The following is a 23,483-nucleotide window of genomic DNA, read 5'->3' as shown; positions in this document are numbered from 1 at the left end:
CTTACTCATATTCAAGGGTTAATAAAACCAGAATGCAAGAAGCTTGAATAAAAAATTTTTTTTGTTTAAAAGCAGAGGCTCTGTTCTTTGTTTTGATATATTACATATTCAGATATTCATACAACAAAATACTGTGGGGACCAAGTTTTGTGAAAATGATCAAAAATGCTGGCGGTGGTTGGCAACTAAAAAAAAAAAAAAAAAAAGAAAACATTTACGAAGATAGAGTTAATATTTGAAAACTATTTTCAAAATTGTTTCACCTGAATGATCCCGGCATTGAACTCAGACCCTACATCCAGGGGGTAGTTCTCCATCATGTAGAAGGCCACCGCGCACATCACCAACACATGCTGTTGGTTGTGTAGATTCACACATCTGATTGAGACACACAAAGAGTGTTGGTCATAAACACGCTCATCTATTTTCAGTGAGGCTATCTGATGCTAATTCTAGCCCTGGTCTTTAATGAGGGTTCTCAGATCTCAGTAAGACACCCTACATTACAGCTAATCAGGAGCTGATGACCATGCAGCGTGCAGGCGTGTGTTGTGATTGCCAGTTTGAACCTATGTTTGAGTCTCCCAGCATGCCACAGAGACTTTGGCATTAGCTTTGACAGCATGGGGCATAACCTCTTAAGAGAGATGCTAACAGTGTGAAGTCTTTCATCCAATGCAGGACGCAAGCCGTTAACCTCTCATCCCATATTCTATTAAATAAACAGCAAATATTAGTTAGTCTAACCAATCTAATGATCGGTGTGTTGAGTAAGGGTTAAAGCTCAAGGCTGGCAATAGGACGATTGTTGATTCAATCCCAGCAACGACAAAGTGTGTGTATGTATTCAGGTTGTAGTGTTACTCACTGTGCTATAGCTTTAAGGTTAGAGAGCAGGTATTCACTGACGGTAGGTATAAGCTGGCGTGCCGTATCGTCCAGTAGGTCGCACTCCAGCACGTACAGAACTCCGTGAAGAGCGCCAATTCGACTGGGCAGATGAGTGCTGCGCAAGGTGCTCTCCAACAGACGGCACACAGGCTCTGCGATGGCTTTATCCTGACACAAGTACATTAGTCCCGACTGTTAAATAGCTGTATTTGCATTTATTTATATAGCTGCGGCATCAGTGCATATACATGCTCACCATGCCAAGCACTGCGGCTGCTTTGCAGATAGCTGGCACGAGGTACTGGTTGAGAATCTCATCTTCTGGTGGATGGACCTTCTGCAGCTCAGTCAGAGTGGAGAACATCATATCAAACTGATTCCTCTCAGTGAAGAGATCAGACACTGCCAGCAGCTTGAAGACATAGAGAGACAAAGAAATTATGTGTGTGTTAACTGTACAGGAAGAAACCTTGAATGTTTACACTCCTATGACACACTGTTCAGACTCTCAAATGTTTATTTACTGTGCTAGGAAGCAAAAGTTGAAACATGTCAACTGAATCAATAAACAAACACACAGTACGACTAGTACAGCCTGATTCATGAACAGATTACTCCTGTGACCTAGTTCTTATAAAGAATGATAAAACAACTCACAAACTCACAAGTTATCAGTCTGAATCAGCCTCAATAAAGTAAATGATGTTCTTGATGAAACGGAGTGGTTACTGAATTTACATCTGAATCACTTCAGTTATTGTCTGGTTTGAAATGAGGCAAGCACTGTTTTGTAACATTTGCTTCGTGACAAAGCAGAGCAAAATATCATTTCAGGTAAACATTATTCCTACTAAATTTTAATGAAAACATCAAATCATTACCGTATTTTCCGGACTATAAGTCGCACTTTTTTTCATAGTTTGGCTGGTCCTGCGACTTCTAGTCAGGTGCCACTTATTCATCAAAATTAATTTTACATGAACCGAGAGAAATGAACCAAGAGAAAACATTACCATCTACAGCCGCTAGAGGGCGTTCTATGCTGCTCAGTGCTCCTGTGGTCTACCACTGAAAACATAGAGCGCGCTCTCGTGGCTGTAGACGGTAATGTTTTCTCTTGGTGCTTGGTTCTAAATAAATGCTACTTATAGTCCAGAGCGACTTATATGTTTTTTTCCTCATCATAACGTATTTTTGGATTGATGCGACTTATACTCAGGTGCGACTTATAGTCCGAAAAATATGGTAATTACATTTTTTAAATATTAAGCACAAAGCATGTCAGTTTCACCGCTATACGTCACTTCAAAGTTACCAAAATCATACTCTTTGTGTGAATTTAAATTTTTTTATTTAATTGATTTTAAATGTTCCTTTTGTGTTCATTTCGTTAAATGCAGTAAGTGGCACTACATCCAGATTTCTTTTCTCAGTTGTTGATTTTGCAGAAAATTGGTAGGTATTTCGTAACAAGAGCTGTTTTATACAGATCATGCCTTTTTCAGTATGGCCAAAAACCCCACCACTTAACTTTTTATTGAAAAATATTGATATACATTTTTAGCTATGTCATCCAGCCCTACTATACAGCATCAGAAAGCTGATGATATGCTAAGCATAGACTCACCGATCTGACCACCTCACTGAGGAGTACAACAGGAGTCTTCTTGCTACTGGGGCTGCCAGGGAGGATCCACTGACTGTAGAGCTCCAGAAGGAACTGAGAGCAGGAATGGATGTCAACCCCTGCACGGTGCTTCCTGGACAGGATGAGAAGAAAGACGTCTGGGGGATGCTGGTTTCTAAGAGCTGTTCTGCTAGTAACTTAGTAAAAGTCTGACCTGGAGTTGATCGGCGATATTGGTGGGGAGGCAGGTGCTGGGGCATCTGTCTCATCTTCCTCATCCTCACCCCACTCCTCCTCCCTTAGAGGGGTGATGTTATTTCCCAACCACACGGAGTGAATTGACACCTACATAGATTACAGGATTGATATTTTAGGTAAGAATGTGCCTGATGCCAAATACCTTATTCAGAAAGACATGGATAATAGCGTCAAAGCGATTAAGCAATTCTACAGAATAATAGAACAAATATTTGGCATACTCCTCGTGTTTGGTGGATAACAAGTCAGCTACAGCAACTTCCAAAATTAATACGCAAAAGTGTGTGAAGTGTAAACTCTAAATGAAATAAGCGTGAATCAAACATGCAGATAAATGTTAATATAATAAAGGTTTTTAGAGTAGACAATTTACTAACTTGACCCAGTTTGTAGTCCATGTTGCCCATCTCCCTCTCGGTGTTAATCTGCAGCAGGAGTTTCTCATGGCTGATGAGGGTGCCTGCACATAAACACATACACACGAAGGTCAAGAATACAACAAGAGACTGGACACATATAGAGCAAGAGGAGCTTTCGGCTGAGCACTGACCTGCCGTTGAGGATGATAAGGATGGCACGGGGTCCCAGGCATGATAGGGGAAGTGTGTGGCGAGGTTGTCTCTCTTTGACACCATGGCCTGAATCTCACGCTCAACCATTCCTCTAATCACAGTGAGCTTGCGACCAAACCTACAAAACACACACAAACGTATGATCCCCATCTAAACCTAGAGGCCCAGCACATGAATCAAACAGATGTGTACATACCTGGTGTCCAGAGCTTTAAGGATTTTGTTGCGGGGTTGCTGTTCAGGGCAGCTGACGGCTGGATTTCCTGCTGTGGGCAGAGTCATGGCACTCAGCACCAGAGAGGTGATGGCCTGAACCGCCAGTACATTGATCTGAGTCCTCTCCATATCCTCCTGTGACACAAACAGACACGTCTTATCTATTCTAAAAACCTGGAGAGTGTTTATATTTTTGGTAGAAGTTGAATGATTTACCTCTTGCTGGGTTTCCTCTTCTTGGTCCATCGTGATTGGCTGAGTGACCAGCACTCCCAACAGAGTGGCCCACGTCTCCTCAAACTGTGTCCGACTGCTCCAGCCTGCAAAGAGACCACATGAACAACTCAAGCTGTTTAATAATCATATACTTTACATAAGACTATACATGAAGTCTGTCTGATTTTATATATATATAGAGAGAGAGAGGGGGGGGGGGTTCATTAAGATTTTTTAAAAATGTGTTTTAATGCTTCCTTGCTGAACAAAATGAATTTCTAAATAATGAAGAACAAAAAAAAAAAGAAATCTTACCCCAAACTTTTGAACTATAGTGTATACTCAACTTAAGTAATTTGAAATAGTAGCTTACCTATTTAAGGTAATATTTAAATGATCTTATGCCTCCACATAAGTGTATACATCATCTGAACGCTGAATAAATAAACTTTCCATTGATCTATGATTTGCTAGGATTGGACAATATTGGGCAGAGATACAACTATTTGAAATCTGGAATCTGAGTTTGCAAAAAAAATCTAAATCCTGAGAAAACCACCTTCAAAGTTGTCCAAATAAAGTTCTTAGCAATCTAGATTACTAATAATAAATTTAAATTTGTATATAATTATGGTAGGAAATTTACAAAATATCTTCATGGAACATGATCTTTAATTAGTATCCTAATGATTTTTGGCATAAAAGAATAATAGATAACTTTGACCCATACACTGTTTTTTGGCTATTGCTACAAATATACCTAAGCGACTTCAGACTAGTTCTGTGCTCCAGGGTCACATTTATGTCTGTACTATCTATAAATATTTTAATTGTATTCATTTTTGTGGTATGTAATGTATAAGATTCTGTAAGATCTCATAAAATTACTACTTTTTTAAAGAGACACTTTTTTAAAAAAGAGAAACGAGTCTTTCATACCCAGAGTGTTAATGCGGTAGAGGAACTCTCTGAAGACGTCTTTCTCCTGCAGGAACTCTACAGGGATCTCTGGCAATGCTGTGCCAAATTCTCCACTCGGCCTGGGTGACCAGCCCAGCTTCCAGACCTGTTGAATCAAACAAACAAACAAACACTTTCATATGCTTCTAAACACCCATAAACATAATGAATGCATAAACCTTCATTCTCTCTCACCAGTGATGGGATTCGTGTGTAGCTGTTCACAATGGGCAGCCTGGCGAGGCTGATGATGACATTCCGTAGAGTAGGTGTAAGGAACGCTGGAATGTTCTTGTTTCTATGGTGACCCAGAGCCAGCACACTCTGCAGACCTTCAACCAGCTCGGCCATGATCTCACAACACCGCCATTCAAGTTGTTCTAAAACAACAACAACAACAGTGACATTAACGCTTGTTGTTGTAGTCATCATGGATCAGTGTGTAACATATGTGTTGACTTACTATATGCAGAGTCCACCTGGTCTTCTGACTGCTCTGTTTTCCGCTCCGGCCTCAGAAGCTGGTCACCAGGACCAACAGCGACTACATAACACACACGACATCATACTCAGAAAATGAATATGAATTGTGATTGCACTTTTATAAGGTTAATAAGGTTTATAAGGTTTTGCAACACACACCTGCGTGGATGAGGAGCTGTATACAGTGGACGATGGAGCAGGTGTGTGTGAGGTAGGTGTGTGAGGTGAAGTGTGTCCACACCGCCGGCTGCTGGAGAGCCAGACACAGACACGCCAGACTCATTTGCATGTCCACACTCAGAGGCAGCTGATCCTGCAGCAAACGCCAAACCACCACCTACAGATACAGAAAGAGAAACATGCGCTGAGTGGCTTTTATTACTATAGGACGTTACGTTACTATGTCATACACTGAAACGCCACTCTCTAGTGAACGCACATATGACAGTTAGTGGAAGCTAGAGATTATGGTTTATGTAGTTTTAAATATGCATATTTTTCTTACACAAATGCATCACTTTGCTTTAGAAGGCCTTTATTAACCCCCCTCCCCCGGGAGCCGTGTGGAGTACTTTTTATGATGGATGGATGCACTTTTGTGGGATTCAAAATCTTAACCCCAATTCAATGCCATTATGAAGCTTGAAAGAGCCAAGACATTTTTAAATATAACTCTGATTGTATTTGTCTAAAACGGGGTGATGGGTGAGTAAATCATGGGGTAATTTTCATTTTTGGTTGAACTATCCCTTTAATCAAACTGTCTGTCTGTGGATTTTAAACCGCAAAAAGACTGATAGTTCAATATTACGTCTGCAAGTTCTGCACATCTCTGTGTGAAGATATGGAGCCTGTTGTCTACCACACACATACTCAAGTGTCATCTCACTATTTAAAGACACTTCACATGAATTTCATCTCCAGAACTGTGCTGAGAGTTCACTTCAAGTCATTTGATAAAACTGTCGTCAGATACTTTCAATAATAGTAAATAATAAAAACAATAAAAGCAATAATAATAATAATAAACATGATTAAACACTATTTAAGGAATATCAAATTTTTGTGCTTCTGAAAATAAATAATTAAATTTAATTTCTCAGGACACTTTTCTTTAATAACTTAGTTTGATTACAAATCTCTTTTTAATTATTTCTTTTGGCCTTTTGTTCCTTAAAAGTTGAAATATCAGTTAACTTCAGCTATCGACCAACCTACATTCTAAGATATCTGCATTAGACATCAAACAATCCATACTGGTCAACCATTAGAATATTCCATATAAAATCATCCTATTTGCAAAGGATGCATCAGTCTTACCTCTATGGCGAGAGTGCTGAAGGAGGTAATGAGAGTCTCTTTGTCTTTGGGAATGTGTAGTGAGGACGGTAGTTTGGACAGAGACAGCAGGTACTGACTCACCACGCCACACAGACTCAACACCGTCTGATAAAACCCAGGCTCACCTGCAACCACACACATAAACACATTCAATGACAGTTGCAATTACCACTTCACTGTAATTTGCAGAATTTGCCACAAAGGAAAATTCCTATGCACTTACACCTACAAAAGTTTGGACAGACCTATTCATTTTCTATTATTATTATTTTCACCATGTCAAATCACCAAAACAATGAGAAAACACAAATGTAATGATGGGGATTTTGCAGTGACCACAGCAATGTTAAACAAAGTTTGCCTCTGTCTTGATTATAGTATTTATAGTATTTAGTAAACATTTGTATCCTGATCAGTGCCACCTATTATAGAGGAACGGATTTGGTTGTCATTCAGCTAATGGTTACCCACACAAGGGTTCAGGTCCAGGAGGTTTGTGAGTTATTAGGTTAGGTTAGGACTCACTGTAGACTTGATTAAGCTTCTGCCAATAGTCCCCACATATTTGGGAGGAGGGTAGGAGGGGCTGATGAGGGGAGGGGAGGAGCTCAATGACACCAGCCAATCGCTCAAAGGCCACCTGTTGAGCGGTGTCAAATATAACGGTCCCATGATCCTTACACACCCTCTGTACCCCAACACTCAGACATGATGCCAGCAGACACAAGTTAAAGTCCTGCAAACACAATAACACGACTTCAGTGTCCGTCCGTGTCATAAAATGAGCGTCACGTGGGTATTTGGACTTTACCTTGCAGGTCATGATTGCGTTCAGGTCAGATTGGGGAAGTTTCGTCAGAAGCTCTGTAGTTTCATACAGAGCTCCTTCACCTCTCAGACAACACTGAGATTTCACCAGAGCAACATACCACTCCTGCAACACACACACACACAATAGTGATAATTGTATGCTTTTGCTTAGGATTTTTTCTGCTATTTTCTATTTGAAACCAACGTTGTATGTAACGTCATACTTTATTGGGTTCCACATTTTCAGGGGGAGGAGGCGGGTCCCCGTCCAGTGGGTGTGAGGTAATGGGGGCGGCAGGGCTCGTGGTATCCTCAGCAATAGTGGCTCTGAACCTGTCCAGCAGGGAGTAGAACCGCTGATGCCTGACATAAGAAAAAAAGGACATTTTAAAAAGCAGGGTTGGGAGATCTTCTTATCTACAACAACAAAATAAACAGATCTGAAGTAAACTGATGAGGCGCTTTACCTTTGCGCAAGGCCACTGGTCTGCAGGTACTGCTGAATCCTGTCCAGCTCCTCCAGCGGCAGCTGAGCGATACTATTCTACAGTAGGAGAAGAAAACACAATCCTCAAAAAACATTTAGCGCAGTGGTTCTCATCCAGGGGTCTGGGGCCCACTAGGTGCCCTTCCAAGGGGGCTGCAAGATGGCTTGATATAATTTAAAGTAAGCTTGAACAGCTAAGATGTACGGTAAGCTGACATTGTGTTACTTATTTTCGTTTGTTCCCTCAACAACTGTCATTTTAATTTAACTAATCATTTTAATTTTTAATCTTTGTCATGGACATTTTTATAATGATTTTATCATATAGATTTTTTAAATACCGTAATAGAAATGGTTATTTGTGAGTAAAAAGACATTTAAAAATACTCTAATCACAAATGACAAGAAGTGATGTAAATTAATTTGTAATAAAAAATAGAACATAGAATTAAAAACATTCAGCTATTTAATTACACAAAAAATAACGCGTTAACTAAGATTAATTAATTACAGAAAAAAAATAATAACGTATTTTTGCACCGCAGAACGTTTCTCACTGGATGAGTTTCGGCGGACCGATTGTACTGAAGCACCAACTAGCGTTCGCATATCATCGCAGCACATGATCGAACCTCAAGTATCACCTCAACGCAAAACATATAGCAGCTAGCGTGGACTTTACACTTTATGTTGAACTATGTTATTATTTTGTTGGTGCGACTGGCAGTTTATGTTGAACTCTTTATTGTTTTGGCCAAGGTTATTGAGAGTTGGACTTAGTATGTTATGGCCTCTGAAGCAACAGAGAGATGTTTTCTAATAGTCAGTGTTTCCAATGTTCTGAATGTATTTGACAGTATTGTGTTTTACTTAAAAAAAAAAAAAAAAAAAAAAAAAAAAAAAAAAAAAAACACACTTTACAGAAGGTTCCAGCATCTATAAACTTCCTGAAATTCGGAAATGTACTATTTCTAAATTGTTTCTAAATATGCTATTGCTACACTTCATGGCAAAAATTGCACTGGTCTGCTAGACTTGGTTGAACAAAAATAAACAATATTTTGTTGCTTAAGCTTATGTATTCAGTCATTATTCAATGGTATACTATAAATCCATGTGAAAAAAAAAACTTCTCACTGTTCTCAGGTCAAATATTTATATGCGATTAAAATGCGATTAATTTCGATTAATTAATTACAAAGCCTCTAATTAATTAGATTAATTTTTTTAATCGAGTCCCGGCCCTAATTATTTTATTTAATGAGGTTTTATTATTGTAATGTATACGGTAATATTTATATAAATATTTAAACAATTTTAAAGTGCATCTCCTCATTTCTCTATAATATATAAAAAAAAAGAAAGAAAACAAGCAGCACCGTCATTACAGCAGAATTACCAGGAATTTCTTGGGGGGGCCTTCAAATATTGTCTTTGACAATAAGAAAAGCTGATTTGTGGTATCTGACATAAAAATAGATCTTGATTCTAACTAAAAATGACTGGGAACACACTGGCTTCTAAAAGAATCATTTATCATCACTTTAGTGATGCTTCATTACATAAATGCTTATTATAAACTGTTCAGTCATCCATCTTCACTATATATTACAATTGCAGCAGATTCACAGGGAGCTGCATTTAACTGCATTTTTTGTCAGTATTTAAATTCTGTTTTATTTACAATTAGGTAACACTTTAGAATAAGGTTCCATTAGTTAATGTTAGTTAATGTATTAATTAACATGAACAAACAATGAATAACACATTTATTACTGTATTTATTCATCTTCGTTAATGTTAGTTAATGAAAATACAGTTATTCATTGTTAGTTCATGGTAATTCACAGTGCATTAACTAATGTTAACAAGCACAACTTTTGATTTAAATAATGCATTAGTAAATGTTGAAATTAACATGAACTAAGACTTATAAATGTTGTAGAAGGATTGTTCTTGCTTAGTTCATGTTAACGAAAGTAGTTAACTAACATTAACTAATGGAACCTTATTCTAAAGTGTTACCTACAATTATTTCATTTTATTTTAATTACCATTTATTAAAACAAATGGCAAAATCAGCTGGTAATGAGTTATTACTGTGTGTGTGGCCGTGTTTTACCTGCAAGGTCTCGGCAAGCAGCATCTCCACACGTCTGCAGGCGAGTGTGTCCACCATGCGAGCCAGCACACGGAACGGCGTGTTGAGTAGCTTGTCCACGTATAGCATTAGCAGAGCCCCAGACTGACTTAGATGAATGCCCTCCAGACACTGCAGGGTCTTCTTCAGCATTACCGGCTGGAGATTTACACATTTAAAACATAAGTGACTGCAAAGATGTGCAAAGCACGACCTAAACAAAGATGCAGCGCATGTGGATATACATACAGTAGAAAGGTTGTCGCAGCGTGATTGTATAGCCTGTATGAAGAGTCCGCTGGCTGCTGAATTTCGGTGCACAGCACTGATGAGATCCTGCACTGGAGGCTCATGGGAAAGACTGATCAGATCACTCACATGATTCACTGTCAGCCACGTCAGATGCTCAGAGTCATGCAGGTTTTGACACTGAGACAGGAAGAGAAAAAAGTGCTATGTATAATATCTTTTATATGAAATAAAAAACGGAATGGTAAGCTTGTTTTATATAATGGTAGCAGTAAATCAACTTATTTTAAGAGATTTGTTTTTTAAATTATCAGTATCAGATGACTTTGCATATATAATGGCCGGTACACTCACTTTAAGAGAGTTTCTGGCCCCTACTGACTTTCCATTTGTTTAGTTTGTTTTCCATGCTACAGAAGTCAATAGGGAGCAGCAACTGTTTGCTCTCCCACAATCTTCAAAATATCTTCTTTTGTGTTCAGCAGAAGAAAGTAACTCACAGGTTTGGGACAATTTGAGGGTGAGTAAATGATGGGAGAATGTTCATTTTTGAGTAAACAAAAACAAATTCTTAAGTGAAATGGTAGTTAAGACTTAAAATAAGACTCATGCTCAGACACTGCTTAAAGAAAAGGGCACACACTGCTTAAGAAATCTCACCACATAGTCACAGAAGAAGATAAGTGCTCCTCGTCGGACGATCTCTCTGTTAAACATAGCCAGCTTCCCCTCGGGCCTCTCCTCCTCTCCAGATGAGTGCGGACTCAGCAGCTTAGTGCTGGACAGACTGTGCCTCCTGATGAAATTATAAAGAAGAGCTAAGCTTAAAGGCAAAGTTACATATTTGTATAAACAATAGATCTACCACAGACTCCTACAAAGAGCAATTTCAAGTTTCACTTCAACATATAACTGTAATAATTCACAACACGTGGAAGGCCAATTTGTTTTTGCCCTTAAAAAGAGCAATTTATTCCTAAAATGATCAAGAGTATTGCTTAGCCTGGTTGTAACAATTGAGTCTTCATTTTAAACACCCTTTCTCATAAGGCTGCTCATAATGACCTGGGGGTCTGATGCACCTCGGACCACCAGGTGTAGTTGGTGTAGTTGATGATGAGAAGGACCTGACACCAGAGCAGGACCAGAGATGGGTGTGTAGTGATGAGCTGGAGCACCAGGCTGTTCAAACCCTCCAAAGCATAAAAATGACCCCCTTCGCCTCCCTCAGCCTTCAGCAGCCTGCTGCCTGCTGCCGTGATCCGACGGAACATTCCTTGAAAGTTGATGGCAAATGGGATCTTGGTGAGAAATCTGCTGAGCCGGTAAAGAGCCGGTGTTTGGTTCTTACACCGGGACATGTGACTATACGAGTTAAGACACGAGATTCTGCCTACCTGATTTGAAGATGTGGATCAAACACATGAGCAGTGTGCCCAGCTGCTGACAGTAGAACGTGTGCTGCTGTTCACTCATGTCAACTTTCACCTGTTTAGTGGCGATATCATCCAGCATCACCCCCACTAACTGCAATAAGAACCTGACAAACAAAAAGAGATTAATAATTGTATTAATTCTTATTGTTGTCGTGTTTAGAACAATGGAACATTTTAGCAGAAGCATTCAGCCAATCTTCAACAGGCATGTGATCATCTAAATACAAAAGAGGAGGAAAACCTGTTTTTCTCCATTCAGTATGACTTTACAACAACAACAACAAATCTAATTATCAAGGTTATTATTATTTCTATTATTAATCAGTATATTTTATTTGATCATTTTTCCACCCTAACTGACTTTTTTTTTCCAATTACCTAGCAAATGTTTCCTCAGGTGGAACGTGTTGTGGCTCTCCATTGGCGTCTTCCATGGTGGTGGGCGGAACTTCGGGAGGGGAGGAGTCATCATCACACAACCGACGGATGGTGGGACAGGAAAGGAGGTATGGCGACAAAGAAAGCTCCTGAATACGAGACAGAATGATGTCCTCTGTGGACTGTGAGATGAGGACGCGCAGGATGGCGAGAATCCCAGACACCCACAACTGCACCGTACCCACTGAGGCCTACAGAAGAGAACAGGAAAACACTGAGCCAATTGACAGAATTAAGTGCATTGGCATTTACCACTGTTCAGCAAATTGTTCAGTGGGTAAAAATACAGTAATTCCAATATGAATCCATGTGCTAGGGAATTCTGTGTGAAGGCAAAAGAATTCCTTATGTAATTGGTCACTCAAATTCACCACGTGTACCAGCAGAAAGCTGCTTGTTTTGAAAGTGACTTCTGTCTGAGCTATGCTTCATTAACTATATGGACAAAAGCATTGGGACACACCTCTTAATTTCTGAATTCAGGTGTTTCAGTCAGACCCATTGCAAGCAGCTACCCACACAATCTGCATTTGCAAACATTTGTGAAAAAATGGGTCATTCTAAAGAGCAATCCAGCTTTTGCTAGTCAATTCAAGCATGGTACTGTATGAGTCTCCTCTGTTACATCAGATTCAGCCGTAAGTGATATTATTGGAAAGTGTTTAGGAACAGCAGAAATTCAGCCACAAAGAGGAAGACCATGTAAAGGCAGTGCTGAGGTGCATGGTGCATAAATGTCGTCAACACTCCGCTGACTCCATGAGTAAAGAGAACCAAACATTTATGTTTTTATGGCCAAGCAGCTGCATGCAAGCCTCAGATCACCAAGCACAATATGAAGCGTCAGATACACTGATGTTAAGCACGGGCACCTGGACTATAGAGAAGTGGAAACATGTTCATGTTGGAGTGATGAACCATAGTCTCATAGGCGAGCCTGGGTTTGGCTGATACCAGGAGAACATTACCCGCCTGACTGCACTGTGCCATTTGTAAAGTTTGGTAGAGGAGGGATTTTCTGAAAATGCCACTTGCTTCCAATAAAGGCCAATCTTAATGTTTCAGCATACCAAGACGTTTTGGACAATGCTATGCTTCCACCTTTGTTGGAACCCTTTGTGCAAGGCACTTTTCTACTCCAGCATGACTGTGCCCCAGTGCATAACACAAAGTCCATAAAATGACTTGGTTGGATGAGTTTGGTGTGGAAGAACTTGACTGGCCCACACAGAGCCCTGACCTCAAGCCCTATCCCACGGATCACCTTTGGGATGAACTGGTATGGAGATTGTGAGCCAGGCCTTATCATTCAACATCAGTGCCTGACCTCACAAATGCTCTACACTGCCATACAGTGTATATTATTACACTATTGACATTGAACCATTTTGTCTGTAACTTCTATATTCTAATATTTAGTGCATGAGGAAAGTAATCTAAGTGATGTGTGACTGAAGGTTCTCACTAGTGTAGAAGGCGTGATGAACATGCTCTTCAGTAGCATGTCCACAGGCCGCAGAGAGGAGGGAGCCACAGTCTCGAACAGTGTGTTTAACACACCCAAAGCCTCATGGGAGTCCAGATGCATCTGTCAAGCAAACAAAAGCAAACATGTAAAGTACAATTAAAAAAACCCTGTTCTTTAGAATTAATTTTGAATTTGAGATGATACTCAGGACAGGAAGTAGATTAGACAGAACCGCACTTGCTGTTTGCCGATCATTGGTAGGATGATGTCAGCGATCTGTCGTGAAAGCCTCTTCCACTTATCTTCGTTCTCTTTATGGCACTGCTGTAGGACTAGAATAAACATCTCCAGCACCTGCACACAAAAAACAACCATAAGTTTACATGTAATCCAGGAATGCAACACACACACACACATACACCAGAACAAAGTTTTACCTGATGGTGTTGTATGAGGCGTAGCAGCATGGACACCACCACCTCCTTTTGAGTGTCCAGCTCCTTCCCCGCATCTGCTTTATTGGAGCCACGCAGCACAAAGAGGTCATGTACTATAGGCTGCAGTGCAGGGATTGCTGGGAAATAAAGAGAAGCATAAGAATCAACACTAACTTTTTCAAATGATTAGATTGATGTTTAAACTATTATGTGGAATTTTACAGTCGATATGCAAATGTATATATATTTTTTTAGTTTAAAATGTGATTTGATAAACTGTCATTACATATTCTCCTCATGGATGTGAATGTGAATATATATTGGTATTGTGATTCCACACACCGTGTGTTACTGCCTTCCTGTCGCTGGCCATGATGCCATCACACAGCTGAATGATCTTTGGGATGCTGATGATCTGTTTGGAGTGGTAGCGCTCATAGGACAGCAGAACCAGGAAAAAGAAAATGTTGGGCACAATCTCTTCAGAGTTCCTTCATAGAAAAAAGAAATCACTTTAGTGCAAATTTATGACATAAGCAGATCTGTGCATTTACGAGAACTCTACTATTGGAAAGATTGGGGTCAGTAAAATAAAAATAAAAAATAAACTTGATTGCTAGTTATGGTGACTGTCAGATGGTCTTACCTGAACTGCCCCACTTCAATATATTCAAACTGCTTCAGCACGAAACCAATGAATACCTGAAACAAACACAGGGTAATAAAATATTAGCATTGTGTGAGTCTAATGTAGAAATATAATAAGATTTATTTTGATTCTCAATTAGTGGAGCAAATTGGAGATTAACATGTTGACATTAGGGGTTTAATCTACAGCTCTAAACGACTTGCCTGGTCTGAATCAAGCAAACAGTAGTTGACCCGGAGCTGCACAAGCTGGGTGAGAAGGTCCAGCACCTGTCTTTGTAGAGCCACTGAGGTGCTGGTGGTGTACTGCTTCAGAGCCTTTATCACCAGCGGCTCAAACAAACGGATGTGATTATGAATGGCATTCTGAAACACACACAAGTAGTCTACTATTAGACACTTGAAATATAGGTCAAGAAGACATCAGTATTGTTACTGTTAGTTAAAAGTAAATGTACAATTATTTAAAAATCATTATGCCAATTAAAACGAGATGAAATTAAATTACACAAAAATGTAATTAAAAACTTTACAAAAAAAAAAACTATGCATTGGCAACTAACTGTAACCAGTTTAAGATGAAGTACTAAAATTGAAAGAAATTAAGCTAAAAAAAAAAAAAAAAAAGAAAATGATAAAAGCACATAACACTTAAAAAAAAATACTGATCTGAAATATATTTTACTGTTACAGCTGGTACATTCTCCTCGTGATAGTATGCACTTATAAAAAACACTTTATAAATTATGATATAAATAAGTGTAACAAATAACAATACCATATAATAACATAAATACAATAAAACAGACCCATCAAATAACTACAAAACAAAAAAGTGGCCCAAAAAATATAAATTTTACCATATATTTCCAAATATTCCTCTGCTACCACAATATTTTATTACTGATTAATAAACAATAAACATTCATCAATATTTTTTATTCGATATGATTTGTCACAGGTATCCCCACTGTTTTTACTTCCAACGTCACTCAAACAAATTACAGTATATTTTGTTATTTTATAATTCTAGTAACGAATTATGAGGCAACTTACCTTGTCTCCTCGATGGCGAGTGACATTGGTGATACTCGACCTCAGTTGATTGGACACTTTTTGCATGACATCAAACCACCTATAGGATCACAGAAATGACATGTTCAGTCATAACAGCCTTTTAATTTTCTATTTCTAGATTTATCTCTATGAGGAACTGTTCTACACAAGCACACTCTCTCTCACCCAGAGGCGTCCTGCTCTTGTTCAGCTTGCACCATGTTTCTGAGGCTGGCATCTGCGAGGGCCTGGGTAAAGTGAGTGTATGGGGCCATGAAACAGTAATGGTAGAGGCCGGGTCTGACACTGGTCGAGCCGAGCCGGAGGGCCTTGCCCTGGGACCGACATGGGTGAGACGACGCCCCCTCATACTGAGATGCAAGATTGGTCCCAAACAACGACTTCAACAGCTATAAGCACAGAGCACATAGTGAAGCCCAGGACTTTGTAAAGCCACGGATTGAATCAAAAGAGTAACGCATGTCTAACCTGCTGAACACACACAGTGGCCATAGTGGGTTCCCTTGAAAAACAGGACTTGAGGTAACCCAGGATCTCTTCAACACACTAGATAGTTTAAAAACAGGGTTAAAGCTTGTTATTGGCATTCATTTTGCTCAGACATCATCATTTATTCACTGACTTAGACTTTGATGTCATACTTTGCCAATATCATGCAGGGTGGCCATCTCAAGCAGCTGTGAAAGAACATCAAGCGCCGACCTCAGGAAACCTCCAAACTTCTCATTAGTGTTGTGAAGGTCTAAGGTGACTTTGTAGTTAGCATGTGTAGCTCTCAGTGCATCATAAAGCTTCAGATAAGGAGGCAGGTGATAAAAGCTGCCCAGAGTGGTGGATTTGTTAACGGCTGGTGTCGCTGTGCTGTCCACCGATCTGCCTGTATGAAAAAACAGTGCAAGATACCTGTAAATATTCAATTAATAAATAACAAATAGCACCATGACCTATTTTCCTTTGCATACTCAGTAGAATTCTTCATATGTATGTATCTACATGTGGCACTGTGAGCGTGACTGTACCCGTGTTGGCTTCTCCTCCTTTCTTTGGGCTCATGGGGGTGGTGCTCGGCTCCGTCATCTCCTTCTCTTTCCCCTTTCGTCTGATTGGACTGAGAGATGGAGTGTTGCCCAATGAGGGTAAAGTAGCCTGGGAGGAAAGATGAACAGAAATAATGAAGCTTTAGATACTGTTCGTAAATATGAACTATTACTGATGTGTAGTGTCTGTTGAATTCCTTTACCTTGGCCGCATGGCCTGGGGGTGTGTCTTCCAGCACATGGGCGCAGATGTTAAGGATCTTCAGCAGGTGTGAGAACAGCTGCTCCACCATAACAACCAGAGAGCGGTCATTAAGAGCAGGCCACGCCTCCTCTACCTTCGAAGGGGCGGAGTTAGACTCCTCCTCACCTGCCCACGGGCTCTTCATGCACTTTGGTGCAACAGCTACAAAAACAGGTTGAACACAACATTTTAAATACAAACGGGACTAAAACAAAGTGAAGAAAACTTACAAAAATCTAAATAGCTCCTGAAATGGGACTTCCATCAGCCTTGGATGAACAAAATTAAATCACACTTAACCCTCCTGAGGCGGTTTGGCCATTTTCGACAGATTTCATTTGTGTTCGTTTTATAAAAATGAGGCTTCCTTAATCTGAGGGATTCAAAACTTTTTGACTTTTTTTTTTTTTTTAGATATGCAATCCGAACAAACAAAACATAACTTTGGTGGTCAAAACTGACCGACCACAGGAAATGAATGTGAAAGATTATAATGCAGATAATTCATGTATTAAATAAAATCAAATTAACCAATAATAAAATCTACATATCAACGCTGAACAAAAAAACATAGAAATAAAGGACAGAGACTATAAAACGTTTGCTCATTTGCTTATACAATGGTGGTGCAATTAAGAAACTTAAAACACTTAATTAAAAAAAAAATTACGCTCTTGTAAAAAACTGTGGCTACTCTAATCTAAATGAGTTTGTACCCGCGAGAAGGTTTCCAGCCAGTAGCAGAGCAGCCTGATGTGCAGACAGATCAAGAGGGAACCAGGCAGAGGAGATGAGAGACAAAACCATACTGGCCACACCGACCGTCAGAGACCGGCGCATGTCCTCACTACCAGCAGGCTGAGAGAGACTACAGAAGAAGAGAAGATTTCTACTACTGCAGAGACAGATACAACTGACAGATAAGACTGGCTTTTTATATTCTTTTACACTAATAATATGATCAAGACATCAAATCTACTGTAAGCAGGTTTTAATCTTTGTCCTAGAGGAAGATGAACTTCTGTTAAGATTCAGATCCCGAGTGTGAATTCAGATGAGGAGTGTGTACCTAAAGGAATGTCCTCGGCTGCGGTACTGGCTGGAGCGGTTGAGATGAAAGACAGAGGAGCACACATAGCCACAATGCCAGCCTGTGCTCCAAGTGCACACTGGGAAGGTGCTGGACAAAAGGCACAGAGCCTCACAACAGCCAAACTAGAGCGATGACATTAAGTGTAGAGATTAGATCTTGATTCCAAATAAGACCACTCTTCAGAATTACAGCAGCTGTTTCTTATGTCTGTGCCACCAACCAGAACTATTTCCAACCACACAGAAGCTCACAGAGGTCTGCTATTATGATGTGTTTTTTTTTTATATAATCTGTGGGCTCTTGCAATTTGGAAACAAGCCATAAGCAATATTTTATAAGAGTTTTACTTAAAAGGTTAAGGCACTCACAGTGGTGGCTCTGGAAGTGGAGGAGGTGAGGGCGTGGGAGACGGCAGCGATGACCCGGGATAGGTTGTTCTCCACTGTAACATCCGGTGCACTCTGATCCAGATTGTAGCCACGGTATGTTCTGCAGTGATCACATTAAGAATTAGAATAAAGCCAAATGCACAACCAATCAAAACTCTGGGTCAATATTTTATTACTGATTAATAAATAATAAATATTCATCAATCTTTTTTATTTGATATGATATGAGATAATCAGTAATTATGTCCGCACTGGATGCAACAAATGCATTGTTTGTAATGGGTTTTATTGGTTTTGACTCATCACACTAGGACACACAGCATCACAGTATGTTAAGGGCAATAACATTTCCATCACACACTTGAGGTATTCGAACCTTAAGCCGCATTAAAACAATGCATTACACCCAAATAATGTTCTTTTTAGCAATGTCATATGACCCCTTTAAAGTAGTGTTCCTAAGCGCCACCTGCTGTCAGATAGGGAATCTGCGTCTCATTCAGCTCGTCAGCTGTTTCGTTCAGATATGTTTTATTTAGTATAGTTTCACAAAACTGAAATCAGACTATTCTGTTTTTGCTTTACATTTCTAAATTATACAGTCTTAGATTCAAAACTACTCATGCTGCATGCATGCAGCATCCTTGTTTGGATCATGATTAAAATCCAGTGGTTTTCTCTAATTTTAAATGCAAAGAACACAGAGCAGAGTCGTAGTTTGTTGATATCAAGATATATCTTTTATTTGTGTAACTTTTTTGATTTGTTTGATTTGGAGTTCCTTTCAAAATTTCAATTTAGTTTTGTTATATTTTAATTTCAAAGTCAAATTGTGAATTGAATCGAATCATATGTTGAGTGAATCATTACATCCCTAATTTTAAAATCGAATTTATTCCTATGATGGCAAAGGTGAATTGTCAGCAGTCTCCAGTCATCAGTGTCACATGATCCTTCAGAAATCATTCTAATATGCTGATTTGCTGCACAAATTTTTTTTCTTATTATGATCAATGTTGATAACAGATGTGCTGCTTAATATTTGTTAACAGTGATGCATGTTTTTTTTTCAGGATTCCTGATGAATAGAAAGTTCAAAAGAAAAGCATTAATTTGAAATATAAATCATTTGTAACATTATACTTTTATATCAATTGATGTGCCCTAGCTGAATAAAACTATTGTTTTCTTTTAAATTAATGTAAAAAAAAAAAAAAAAAAAAAAAAATGAAAGCAGCCATTTAAACATGTAATGCAAAGAAAGAAGAGCTGTAGTGTACCGTGTAATAGTGCTGGTAGTGAACTGTGATGGAGGCTGGGTCTCGTGCATTAGCAGCTGCAGGTACACACTGCTCTGATCTCGAGCTATGGCCACAACCGGGTCTGTCTGAGCCTGGTCACAGTCAAAGAACAACCTGGGCACCAGCCTGAGTAAAGAAAGATTGAGCAAACTCAGAGTGGGAGATTTGTGATGTGCAGTCGGGAGATGATCAGTCAGAGGTGAAATGTCTGAATACCTGCTGATGGTGTTTGCTGCCACATGTCTCACACGCGGGTCTTCATCGCCCAGTAAATGAAGCACAACTTCATTTAGAACCCTGTCCTGGAGCCTCAACAGCTGAAATGAAAATATTAATAATAAAATATTAATTATGTTTGTAAAATATATTAAAGCTATGTTACATAGCAATAATAAAACAAAAAAAAGTGTAAAAAAAAGTATATATATATATATATATATATATATATATATATATATATATATATATATATATATATATATATATATAAAATATATATATATATATATATATATATATATATATATATATATATATATATATATATATATATATATATATATATATATGTAAACAAGCACGCATGAGAAGCACATGAGGAACATGTGAAAGACGCGCTGAATGAATGCACATTCACTCTCTGACAGCAGATGGCGCTAAACTGCAGCCCTTACCCTGGAACCCCCATAAAGCAAGCAGCTGCACTACTTTCTAAAACATATTTAAATTATTTTAAATAGCCATTCAGATTTGTGTATTCACTATGATGATTATCACAGTGCCAAATACTTAAGTAGTTAGACTTAATAGGCTATTTATTTTCAAACTTTTTTTTTTTTTCATTTTAATCTGGACTTACAACATGCCCAATATATTGTTTGAAAGTGTTTAGAATCTTTGTTAATTCCAACTTTACATAAGGGCTTCATTAGTTAATATTAGTTAATTCATAAACATAAACTCCCAATGAAAAATTATTCTGAACATTCAATAATCTTAGGTATTCCAGTATTTAATAACATGTTGTCAAAATCTAACATTGCAACTGAGCTAACATAAATTAATAAAAAAAAAAAAAAAAGAAAAAAAAAAAAGATGAATAAATTCTGTAGCAAATGTAGCTTTTGCTCATTGTGAATGTTGATGGTTAACTAATGGGGTCTTATTGTAAAGTGATATGGGTCTTTATAGTTCTTTTGCACTTTTAACTGTGCAAAACTTTTAACTTTACATATTTTTTCTGTATTGTTTTATTGCATTTAAATGTCCAGTTATTTTTGTTATAAGAAAAACATTATTTAACCTGTTATACTGTATTATGACCACTTTTCATAAATTTATGCATTTGGCAAATGCTTTTATCCAAAGCGACTTACAGTGCATTCAGACTATCAATTTTTACCTATCATGTGTTCCCGGGGAATCGAACCCCAAACGCTTGATATCACAATGCTCTACCACTTGAGCTACGAGCAATTTATCGCGAAAGGAAATTTTGATACCGACATATCCCTAATATATACACACGCATAATACTAGATTAAAAAATCAAATGAATGACAAATGAATCCTTCATCTTAAACGGAGTAAAGTGAGAAAGAGAGATGACTTACCCCGGTATAGTGATGCTCTCCTTTGTGCAACTTCTCAGTTTTTCTTTCCAAGAAACTTACTAACCTGGAACAATAGTTGTTTTTTAACACAGAAACAATAGTTGTTTTTAATAATTAGATGTTTGATTCTTTCCACAAAAATCAGCAGTTACATATGAATTAGGGGGGTAACGATTCACTAGTTCTCTCGATGCATCAATTACAAACCCTGACGACTCATATGCATCGATCTTGAAACATGATTTTTTAATCGTGAAGCGCCGATCTCAGACAGTAATCAATTCAAAACGCTTTCAAAAAGCGATTCAATGCTTTCAAATTATATACACATTAAATTACTACATTATCGGAGCAGTCGAAAGCTGCCATTGAATGATAAATGCGTTTAAACAATGCAGATGAACCGAATGTACGAAGGAAACTGTTAAAATAACAAAGCATTAACAACGACCTTGAAATAAGAGTGTGGGGTTTATCTAATAATCAGATGCATGAAAGTAGCGTTTGTAGCTTTAGCAAACAGACATCTGGCACGTTTTCTCTCAGAATCATTATTCGCTTATGGAGAGGAAAAGTTAAATAGCTACTGTAACATTTTATTCTTTGAAAATGAGATGAAGACCTTTTCACACTGAAAGAGAAGTGATCTCGGTCTCATAGACGTGCTTTATCTGCAGCTAAACTGTACAAAAGCAGAATGAACTGATAAAACGTTAATAAAACCCACAATAAGTACAATTTATGAATGATGCAGTGCTAATTGACATATCATCTATTACAGTACAGAAACTATGAAGTATATTTTCTACCTTATTCTGTGCAGAAAATTAAAATAATTGATAATTAAATGTAGCTTAATATATAAAACAATCATAAAATTGCCATTAGGAAAAAAATATCGATTACAAATCAATTACAAAGATTATAGTCCAGCAGTGTATTTGATTTCTTACAGCTAATTAAAAGTAATAAACAAAGAAGAGAATTCCTTGTAAAAAAAAAAAAAAAAAAAATATATATATATATATATATATATATATATATATATAATAATTATGATAACACATAGGCTACATACGGTACATAAAATTATTGTATTTGGCATTTCTGTCACTTTTCTAAAATGATGGCTACGCCCCTGGTGTGACAAAATGTTAGCTTATACATAATACTCTTAAAGCTCTTTTTAAAAATCTTGGCTTACATGCATTTTTACGTATGCCATGTCGCATCATTAAACTAGCATTTAACAATGGACAAAAGGTTTAGTTTTTTTTCCTAACCTATGGTTCTCTAACCATAAATGCTTCTTTAATTTGCCCCGACTAAACATTTAAAGACTTTAGGGGAAACATTTAAATAATCCTGTGAATGCACTTAAAAGAATGCAGAATTTAATCATTATAATCGAATCAAATTTAATTGTGAATCGAATTGTTCTAAACTGGCAAAAATCGTTATTGAATCGAATCGAAAACCTATGAATCGAATCGAAGCCTTCCCAAAGATTTACAGTCCCAATATGAATATATGTGCTTTTTAAATTATTGTATCAAAATGTGCTAAATAAAGTAAAGTTTGAACCCACTTACCGAAAATCGATCTCAGCAAGGGTCTCCAAAAGCTCAGTGCGAACCAGCCAATAGGAGCAGTCTTTCAGGGTCAGCAAATCAATGAGCAGCTGCAGGCCAAGTTCACTTAAACTTCCACTGCACAACGCCATGATACAGGTCTGTAGTTGTGTAAAAACACAAAATATACTTATAATCTTTTAAAACTAACAGACAGATTTAAACTAGCATTCTTCACATGTTCAAAATGATCCGAGGGGCATGTATGTGTGTGTATGCATGTATATATACATATACATACATACATACATATACATATATATATATATATATATATATATATATATACATATATATATACATATATATATATACATATACATATACATATATATATATACATATACATATACATATATATATATATATATATATACATATATATATATACATATACATATATATACATATACATATGTAT

At 37.9% G+C, this 23,483-nt stretch overlaps 1 protein-coding gene across 1 annotated transcript in view; it reads right to left on the bottom strand.

Moving 5' to 3' along the window:
* Window positions 1-223: 223 nt before the first annotated feature.
* The window catches only part of LOC127973003 (huntingtin-like), a 24,440-nt gene continuing 1,180 nt past the window's right edge, over window positions 224-23,483 (bottom strand). The window contains exons 2-44 of the mRNA XM_052577044.1: window positions 23,024-23,163; window positions 21,432-21,495; window positions 20,035-20,135; window positions 19,798-19,944; window positions 18,497-18,617; window positions 18,105-18,250; window positions 17,752-17,903; window positions 16,995-17,197; window positions 16,774-16,900; window positions 16,396-16,631; window positions 16,223-16,300; window positions 15,920-16,143; window positions 15,734-15,812; window positions 14,882-15,043; window positions 14,676-14,731; window positions 14,372-14,520; window positions 14,030-14,166; window positions 13,830-13,946; window positions 13,590-13,712; window positions 12,065-12,315; window positions 11,648-11,790; window positions 11,316-11,526; window positions 10,911-11,046; window positions 10,251-10,430; window positions 9,984-10,160; window positions 7,842-7,918; window positions 7,599-7,737; window positions 7,376-7,498; window positions 7,090-7,300; window positions 6,544-6,689; window positions 5,383-5,560; window positions 5,204-5,284; window positions 4,936-5,120; window positions 4,720-4,846; window positions 3,781-3,884; window positions 3,545-3,699; window positions 3,327-3,466; window positions 3,154-3,236; window positions 2,733-2,863; window positions 2,519-2,651; window positions 1,148-1,303; window positions 869-1,059; window positions 224-378 (exon numbers count right to left, since the gene is read on the bottom strand). Coding sequence (XP_052433004.1) covers window positions 249-378; window positions 869-1,059; window positions 1,148-1,303; window positions 2,519-2,651; window positions 2,733-2,863; window positions 3,154-3,236; window positions 3,327-3,466; window positions 3,545-3,699; window positions 3,781-3,884; window positions 4,720-4,846; window positions 4,936-5,120; window positions 5,204-5,284; window positions 5,383-5,560; window positions 6,544-6,689; window positions 7,090-7,300; window positions 7,376-7,498; window positions 7,599-7,737; window positions 7,842-7,918; window positions 9,984-10,160; window positions 10,251-10,430; window positions 10,911-11,046; window positions 11,316-11,526; window positions 11,648-11,790; window positions 12,065-12,315; window positions 13,590-13,712; window positions 13,830-13,946; window positions 14,030-14,166; window positions 14,372-14,520; window positions 14,676-14,731; window positions 14,882-15,043; window positions 15,734-15,812; window positions 15,920-16,143; window positions 16,223-16,300; window positions 16,396-16,631; window positions 16,774-16,900; window positions 16,995-17,197; window positions 17,752-17,903; window positions 18,105-18,250; window positions 18,497-18,617; window positions 19,798-19,944; window positions 20,035-20,135; window positions 21,432-21,495; window positions 23,024-23,163 — 6,150 coding nt within the window. The 3' untranslated portion in view covers window positions 224-248. The remainder of the gene's footprint in view (window positions 379-868; window positions 1,060-1,147; window positions 1,304-2,518; window positions 2,652-2,732; window positions 2,864-3,153; window positions 3,237-3,326; window positions 3,467-3,544; window positions 3,700-3,780; window positions 3,885-4,719; window positions 4,847-4,935; window positions 5,121-5,203; window positions 5,285-5,382; window positions 5,561-6,543; window positions 6,690-7,089; window positions 7,301-7,375; window positions 7,499-7,598; window positions 7,738-7,841; window positions 7,919-9,983; window positions 10,161-10,250; window positions 10,431-10,910; window positions 11,047-11,315; window positions 11,527-11,647; window positions 11,791-12,064; window positions 12,316-13,589; window positions 13,713-13,829; window positions 13,947-14,029; window positions 14,167-14,371; window positions 14,521-14,675; window positions 14,732-14,881; window positions 15,044-15,733; window positions 15,813-15,919; window positions 16,144-16,222; window positions 16,301-16,395; window positions 16,632-16,773; window positions 16,901-16,994; window positions 17,198-17,751; window positions 17,904-18,104; window positions 18,251-18,496; window positions 18,618-19,797; window positions 19,945-20,034; window positions 20,136-21,431; window positions 21,496-23,023; window positions 23,164-23,483) is intronic.

The sequence above is a fragment of the Carassius gibelio genome, chromosome B15 (genome assembly GCF_023724105.1).
Source record: "Carassius gibelio isolate Cgi1373 ecotype wild population from Czech Republic chromosome B15, carGib1.2-hapl.c, whole genome shotgun sequence".
Taxonomy (NCBI): Eukaryota; Metazoa; Chordata; class Actinopteri; order Cypriniformes; family Cyprinidae; genus Carassius; species Carassius gibelio.
The sequence above is the reverse complement of the archived record's forward strand: the minus strand, read 5'-3'. Positions and strand labels throughout refer to the sequence as shown.